The 8,445-nt window shown below is 39.0% G+C and overlaps 1 protein-coding gene across 1 annotated transcript in view; it reads right to left on the bottom strand.

Moving 5' to 3' along the window:
* Positions 1 to 2,002: 2,002 nt before the first annotated feature.
* Positions 2,003 to 8,445, bottom strand: part of TIPARP (TCDD inducible poly(ADP-ribose) polymerase) — a 31,539-nt gene continuing 25,096 nt past the window's right edge. The window contains exons 5-6 of the mRNA XM_006729361.3: positions 4,727 to 5,005; positions 2,003 to 4,097 (exon numbers count right to left, since the gene is read on the bottom strand). Of these exons, the coding sequence (XP_006729424.1) occupies positions 3,650 to 4,097; positions 4,727 to 5,005 (727 nt within the window). The 3' untranslated portion in view covers positions 2,003 to 3,649. The remainder of the gene's footprint in view (positions 4,098 to 4,726; positions 5,006 to 8,445) is intronic.

The raw sequence follows: 8,445 nt of genomic DNA, 5'->3' as shown, positions 1-8,445 counted from the left end.
TCCATCTGACAGGCTTCCAGAAGATAGGTTCAGTGAATTAAACAATATCAAATAAGACCAACTAATAATGCTGATGAAACCTTTCAATAGCAAATTTTTCTATCATGATAGCTTATGAGAAAAGTTAGCAAAAGGTAAAAAGTACTGTTTCATTTCTTTAACTTGCCTTCAGTAAGAGTCCCTAAATCAATAAACTGGATAGGTCAGATTTTAAAACCCAACCCTGTCTTCTCTAAAGAAAATATATCTGGGGCACCTGGGTGGCTCAGTCAGTTAAGCATCTGCCTTTAGCTCAGGTCATGATCCCAGGATCCTGGGATTAAGCCCTACGTGGAGTCCTACTTTGGGCTCCCTGCTCAGTGGGGAGTCTGCTTCTCCCTCTCCCTCTGCTCCTCCCCCTGTCCACTCTCCCTCTAATAAAATCTTTTTTTTAAAAAAGCCAAATACATTTTCTTTTTTTTTTTAAAGATTTTATTTGAGAGAGAGCACAAGCTGGGACGGGAGTGGGGAGGGGCAGAGGGAAAGGGAGAAGCAGACTCCCCACCCCGAGCAGGGAGCCTGACGCAGGGCACAGTCCCAGGACCCCAGGATCATGACCTGAGCCAAAGGCAGACGCTTAACTGACTGAGGCACCCAGGGACCTCTGTATCTGGCTTTTAATTTGTAGATAAACACTATCAGTTTGTACAGGACTTTACAAAACATTTTTGCATTATAGGATCTCAAAGTTGGATCATTCTTATTTATAGTCTCTCAAAAATCAAAAACACCAAAACTCCACAAAACAAAAAAAAACCTATTTTCAAATATGAGAAAACTAACCATATGAAAGGTTAAGTGATTTTTCCAAAATTATAGTATAATGGAAGAGCTTAAGTTATTTAAACACACACAAACACACACACAAATAGCAACAACATAAGCAATATGGATTAGACTTTAGAAGTGTTATACAGAATTTTCTAAATACATTTTGATTATTTGATCCCAAGTAAGGAAAACTAGGAACATTTTGTGGTCGTATTACCGTCCTTAAATGAAGAAAATCCCCTTTCTGATTTAAATTGACTGTATAGCACTGTTTGGGTGTTGAATACATTCTTTTTCAGTCATTTTCAGACCTAGTATAATAAAAATTCCTCTTTAATGATCAGTATTTCAGGCCCTCATGATTCTCTTTAATATCTAAATAATCATTTACGAAAATAAACAGGTTTGTTGCAAAAAGCACAGAGCTGGGTTTTAGAATTTATAATTACAAAGGATCCAATATTTATAAACCTTGCACATACTAAAAAAGGCTTCCTGTCTATAGGACTGTATGACACTGGAATATCTCGAGTTTGCAGCCTCTCCCCGGCAATCTTAACCATAGTTTAAATTAAGAGTAAGTTCCAGCTTTCTGAAATGGTGTAAATTATAGTTGTGTCAGTAGGGAGAAAGATTTACTGAATGCTTTTCAGTATGTTTTAAAGCCATGGAACCATTACAAAATTAGACTGACTCCACAGCTCTTGCTTAGTTAAAACAACATGCAATACTATACAGGAATTTAAAAATTACTGCACTGGGGGGAAAGTACTGTCAGAGATGCTCACATTTACCAATCATATTACTTTAAGTTGGCTGAAAGCTAAGGTGCTTGACAGCTGACAAGATTTCTACAATTCCTTTTCATATTTCCTTCAGCACCTGTTGATGGGGACAACCTGCTCATATTTTTCACTATAGCTGTTTGCTGATATACAACTTGTCCCTTTTCCTCAAATATTTACCTGCTAAATAAAATATTCAGTCTTGTTTTGTGACTTACAGTTGACTGATAACTAAAAGAGTTTCTGCTGATTCCTGGAGCACAAAAGTTTAAGCAGCAGGCTCTGACTGGGTCTGTTCATTGTCACTCAATCACACATTCATTCAACCAATCAACCAGCATTTACAGATAGATCATCCACTATGTGCTGAATTCAGTTATCTTAAATGGAACTAAAACAACAAAAGCTTTAAAGAATTACCAGAACTTTTATTTTTGCTTAGTTTTATTAAAAAAATAAATATGTCATAAAGCTTTATTTTCCTTTAAGGAGAAAAAAAGGAACAAGTTTCATAAAATCAAATAAGCAATGGTAGGGTGTCTTAACTTGAAAAAGATTGGGAATCACTGGTTTACAAATTATAATTGAATGAAAGAACAACTGTAACAGCCACAGTTGGCTGTTTCATGCCAATGGCAGCAAACAACAAGATCAACTAGGGCAAAATAAATAATTGTGTGGAAGCCCTGATAAGTGCTTAAACAGACTGAGTCACTGAAACATCAGGATAGATATATCTTGCTTTAAACAACACAGGAGTTCCTGAAAAGTTCTGTGTAAATGAAATAGCCACAAACATACTAGGAGAGTTCAGTATCCGAAAGAATTCCACAGTGAAAATTCTTTTGTGAACAACCACTTCCACTTTTGTAAATTCAGGTATTCGCTTTGCTTAAAGCAAAGTATACCTAGCTGCTACCTCTCTGAACTGAGGCATTAGCATATACACCGGACATTGCTCCAGCTGGGCCAGTGGCACAATTTCCAAGTTTGTGTTTCTATTAAGTAGTGTAAAATAGAGAGTCAGCCAGGGAACCCAGCTGCATCTGGCAAAGCAGGAATAGGGGTGGGATAACCACCTTTAACAATATTTCCAAGCCAACAAATACTTTTGAGAGTCTACTTTGTGCAAAGCACAGTAATAAACCTTATCAATTCAGTTATAGATGTACTTCCTCTCTCTAAAACCTTCAGTCAAGGCCTAGGTCTGGAACTCTAAAATAAAGTAATACTACTAACCCTCAAGACTGGCTTTAACTGAATTAGCTGCCCAACTCCTTCAGATTGGGGTAGACGATAATGGAAGAGACTGAGTTTTCTAAGGCTGAAGTTTAACAACACAAGAATCATGTTTCATATATATAACCAGTTAGTGAAAAATTTTGCTGGTGACAAAAATTTTTCAAATGGTTCTTTTTTTCTTTCTTTTTTTTTTTACTTCCTCTGAATCCTCAGGCAAATTCTGCAGAACACTTAAAGTCACTGATGCTCTCTGATTGGGTGATACATTTCAGTTTGGGTGATACATTTCAGTTCTGCCAATAGAAATAAAAATTTCTTTCCACCCACCAGAATTTCATGAACTTATCCTACACCATAAGTGATGCTTTGGACAGGGAATAAGTATGGTAGTACTAGCTCCAGTCAGTTTTATCATTATAAATAAATAGAACCCTCACTTTGCTCACAGCCTCCATTTCATTTGGCCAAACTTCACCAGGCTTAGGTCACATTTAGTTAGTTAGGCTGTTCAGTTTCTTTTTAAAAATGCTTCCAATACCATTGCTGCCTACATGTACAAGTGTGAATAAAAAGAGTATGCAATCTGTAGTCTTTTCCACACTGACAACAGTTAGTAAATAATTAAAGAATAAGTGGTCATTTTAAAACTTGTGTTTTTCTTTTAAAAAATTTCACTTTCTAGCACTTAAAAAATGGGTCTTAAAAGTGCCCTATTAATGTCCAATGCTGTCCTCCTCTGTCCCACCCATCCAAAACCTGCTACAAATGCTGGATTGAGCTCATATCAAATAATTCAGCAGTACCAAGATTTTTCAAATGGAAACAGTGTTACTGACTTCTTCATATTGGATAACAAAATAAGGGTAACTCTGATCATCATTAAAAATGACAAAAATCTGAGGCTCAAAGAAATTATCCACACAAGAGTCATACAGGTCGCTGGTGACACTGCCCGGATTGACAGGAGGGGGCCTTCTCATGCCATGACTGCCCATCGTGTATCTTCCAGTTAGCACTTTGGCCAGAAACATGAAATGGACTCCTTTGGAGGACTTCTTAGAAAAGTTATGAGAGTAGCTTGCCTTCTTTGCAAAATAACTGCCTTGTCCAAACATTGTAGCATGCTTTCCACAGACTCGAGGGTCAAAGTTGTGCTTGCAGATTCCATCTACCACATCCTGGGATGTTCCATGAAATAAATGTCTCTCATTGATTATCCTGTCACGGCCAAACATTTTCCTGTTCATATATTCCTTTTTCCTAATGCAAAGAGCGGACAGGGAATTCAGAAGAAGGAAGGTACAGATCAATTTAATAGGCAAGATGTAGTCACAGACTTCTCTTTACGGTTTCAATGAAGAGGAAATGTTAAAGTAGCTTTCAAGGGCAAAATGCCATCAAAGATCATATTAAAAGTTTAAACTTATCTTTTCTACTGCAGACAAGAAAAGCCCTCCCCCCCCCCCCCAACACCTGTTCACTTGCTCGCTCTTCCATTTCAAATCTAGTTCACAAACTTACTTTCTCAGGATAACTTCTTTGTCTAATTCCACCTACCTGGGTGTCTCTTAATTCTGAGATTACTCAAACCTGCATGTATTCTTTTTGTACTGCCTTTGTTTTTTTGTTGACTTGAGAGGCAGCATAGGAAAGTGATTAAGAGCAAAGCCTCTGGTGCTAGACTGCCAGGGTTCAAACTCCAGCATGTATCTTAGCTGTATGACCGGTGGCAAGTTACTGAACTTACATGGTATGTTTAAGAGTATATGTGAGTTAACATATGAAAAGATACAAATACTAGGTTTTGTCAAAGTCTTTACTATTATGTTCTGCATTTGTCATTAGCTACGTTAAGAAAAACTCTTAAACTTTACATACTGCTGACTCACCTTTTATATTTCTCCCAAAGAAACTGGTTTTGGACTCTCAGTATTTGCAAAATTCTATATTTAAACTCAGGCACAGTCTTATGAAAAAGGTTATAAATGATTCGATAACTTTTGTCCTCTACAGAAACAGGCACTTGGATGAAGTCCTGAGACGGATGCATATAAACCCAAGTTTCAGGGTAAAAGTTTGCTGAGGTGACCCCATCAGGGCAGATGATTTGTGATGATGAGGTTGCTTCAAGAGGTGGAGGAGCCTGTGTGGGAACACCACCAAGTGTCCTAGAAGGGAGAGGAAGGAATGTCAATGTAAAACATTTAAGTACATCTCACATTATAGTGCTCTATAGCAGTATCTAAAACTATAATTTGTATAGCTTAAGTGCTTGTTTAAAAAACTATATAGAAAATGCTATGTATTAAAAAAAAAATCTTAGGGGGGCCTGGGTGGCTCAGTTGTTAAGCCTCTGCCTTCGGCTTGGGTCATGATCCCGGGGTCCTGGGATCGAGCCCCACATCGGGCTCCCTGCTTGGCGGGAAGCCTGCTTCTCCCTCTCCCACTCCCCTTGCTTGTGTTCCCTCTCTCGCTGTGTCTCTCTCTGTCAAATAAATAAAATCTTTTAAAAAAAATGAATAAATAAAAATAAATTTAAACAAATCTTAAAGTAACACTGCCTGTACACAGATAACCTATTATTAGCTTCTTCCTAGCCTCCTCCTTATGGAGAAAACTCTGGAATGTACTGCTACAAGGCAAGCAGGCAAGCAAGAGCCAATTTATAAATATCTTTACTTTGAACCCTAGATTTCTCTTTTGCCTATATAGTTAAGGAAACTCTGTTTCTAGAGAGCAATGATAATTTATATGTATTCTTCAAACTTTGCTGTACTGGGGTGCCTGGGTGGCTCAGTCGTTAAGTATCTGCCTTCGGCTCAGGTCATGATCCCAGGGTCCTGGGATCGAGCCCCACATCGGGCTCCCTACCAGGCGGGAAGCCTGTTTCTCCCTCTCCCACTCCCCCTGCTTGTGTTCCCTCTCGCTGTGACTCTCTCTGTCAAATAAAAAAAAAAAAAAAAAAAATCTTTAAAAAACTTTGCTGTACTAAGCAGAAAATTTACCATTACTAAACACTATGTAGGTGGGGGGAACAGACTGATGGGGAGACAAAGTAAGGTAGGCAGGGAAGAGGGAGCTTACAGGAAGATGACACAAAATATTAAAAATAAGCTTAGGGACGCCTGGGTGGCTCAGGCAGTTAAGTGTCCACCTCTTGGTTTAAGCTCAGGTCGTGATCTCATGGGTTGTGGAATCGAGCCCTACATCAGGCTCTATGCTCAGGGGGAGTCTGAGTCTGCTTGAAGATTCTCTCCCTCTGCCCTCTGCCCCCTACCCCTGCACGTACACATGTGACTCTCTTTCTCTTTAAAATAAATAAATCTTTTTTAAAAAATTAAAAAGCTTATACTTCTTGTATAAACACAAAAATCATTGGAGTAGGCATTGAAAGCTGACACTTGGTATTAGTTTCATTTTTCAATATCACATGTAACAACAAAGTCATCAATTGTATTCAAATTTTATAGCTTTAGGTGTGCTTAAGATGGAGCTAATTACTTTAAGCTTTAGACCCCAGAATGTATATCCTTGAACCTTTAAATTCAGGTCTGTTACACTTTGACAGGTGAGTTTCTATTAAGTAGTAGCTGAATAGTTATTCCTGCCCAATTAAATGCTTAAATTTAAATTGTATTTCTTGGCCATTTTCAAAACAGAACAAAAAGGAAGAATCAGAGAGAGAGGAAATCTTGGCCCTGAGACCCAGATGCAGGGCCAGGGTACTAGAACACTCTTTAGCATACAGTGGTCACAAGGAAGCAGTAAGTCTGCCAAATGGATTAGGAAACTAAAATTTTCAAAAGAGCTTTGTGACACAGAGGTTACAACCATGAGTGAACATGCATCTGATCTCCAAGATGATTCCTATCATCACCCTCCTCATAATCATAGCCACCTTATAGTAAGCACATACTATGGACAGGCATTTTACATTTATCATTAATTGTCATAAAAACCCTGCAAGATGGCTTGGTTATCTGTACTTTTCAAATAAAGGAACTGCTAGCATAGTAGCAAAGAACAGAGACAGGATTTGAACGCAGGCCTGTCTACATAGTTTCTAGATGCATATTCTTTCCACTGCTATACACTTCACAATTCATATACATATACACATTTATATATAAATAGAGGAGAAATATACATATATATTCTTTTTCTTCTCCTCAAGGCTTGAAAGTGATGGATGTGTATCGGGGTTGCAACGCAGGCTTGCCTGACTCTCACTACCACCACTGCCATCTCACACAGTCTTTTGACTTTTAAGAGATGACTTGATAAGAAGCTAAAAAGCTATAGAAGCACAACTGCCTTCTCTAACACCTGCCCCCTTCAAGTGGTTGTGCCGATGATTTAGCATGCCTCAAGGTCCCTTGGGAGACACAGATAGAGTTCTGGGAGGAGCCAAGGCTTACAGAATCCCCCATGTACTTTTAAGTTCAGGGGTCAATTTAAAGGGGCACTGGCTTCTCTAACCTTCCTGACAGAGGCATAACAGTTCTTGTCCTCTGGGGAGTTTTCATAAAGCCCTGACAGATTCCTCCAGAGCCTTCATTCACTGGCACATTTTTCTGAAGAGAGGCCCCACTGCTTTAATAAGATTCTGAAAGGTAACTCCTTCAAAAGCCATCACTATTCTGGAGAAATGGCAGGAAACACAGAATATAAGCTATTTTTAGCTGTTCCCTCTATTCCTGCTCTCCAAAAAGAGTAAGTTCCAGCCTACCAGATTTTCCAGTATTATTAGGGATTGAAGTTACCAAAAGAGGTTGTTTTTTTTTTTAAGATTTTATTGATTTATTTGTCAGAGAGCGAGCGAGAGAGAGAGAGAGAACACAAGCAGGGGGAGCGGCAGGCAGAGGGAGAAGCAGGCTCCCCGCCGAGCAGGGAGCCCCATGCGGGGCTCAATCCCAAGACCCTGGGATCGTGACCTGAGGCCAAGGCAGACGCTTAACCAACTGAGCTACCCAGGCATTCCCCAACAAGAGGTTTCTGAATTGAGGGAGGAAGGTAAGATTCTCCCAACCACTCTGCCCAAAATAGGTTTTAAGTTGCTGTCACAGCCGTACTGAAATCCTGGCACTGACCAAAGAAGACTCACACATACTTGAAGATGAGCCTGTGTAAGTAAATCCTATCCATCCTAAAACATTAAATTAGATTTTATATTCATAATTATCATCCATTCCTATCTACAGACGCTTACTTTTAGTAAGCCAACATCTTAATTGGGTTAAAACATAAAAATGCACATAGACAGCTGTCTGATGGACTTCTACACTCCAGTTGCCATGAGTTAGAAATACATATTCCAAGCACAGTTACAAATGTGGCTTTATTTTCTGAGGATGTTGAGTTTGTATTCAGCTCAAGAGTATTCCAATGACATACCATGTGCTTCACAGTGCTGTACCAGCCTTCTTCAAAGAGGCAAAGTTGAAGGGTATGGAACTTCTACTCAAGGACCTCTGAAGAACGGGTTTTCAAAATTCAAGTTCATCTTTTACAGTTTCCTTCCCTCCCCTTGCCATTTCAAAAGATGTTTCCTAACTCACTTTCAATGATGAAGTAAAAACTAATTCATTTTATCCTTTTGGGGGAGGAG

This window comes from Leptonychotes weddellii, chromosome 1 (assembly GCF_054177405.1).
Source record: "Leptonychotes weddellii isolate Sample4059 chromosome 1, ASM5417740v2, whole genome shotgun sequence".
NCBI classification, from domain to species: domain Eukaryota; kingdom Metazoa; phylum Chordata; class Mammalia; order Carnivora; family Phocidae; genus Leptonychotes; species Leptonychotes weddellii.
Note: the sequence above shows the minus strand (reverse complement) of the source record. Positions and strands in the feature narration are given on the sequence as shown.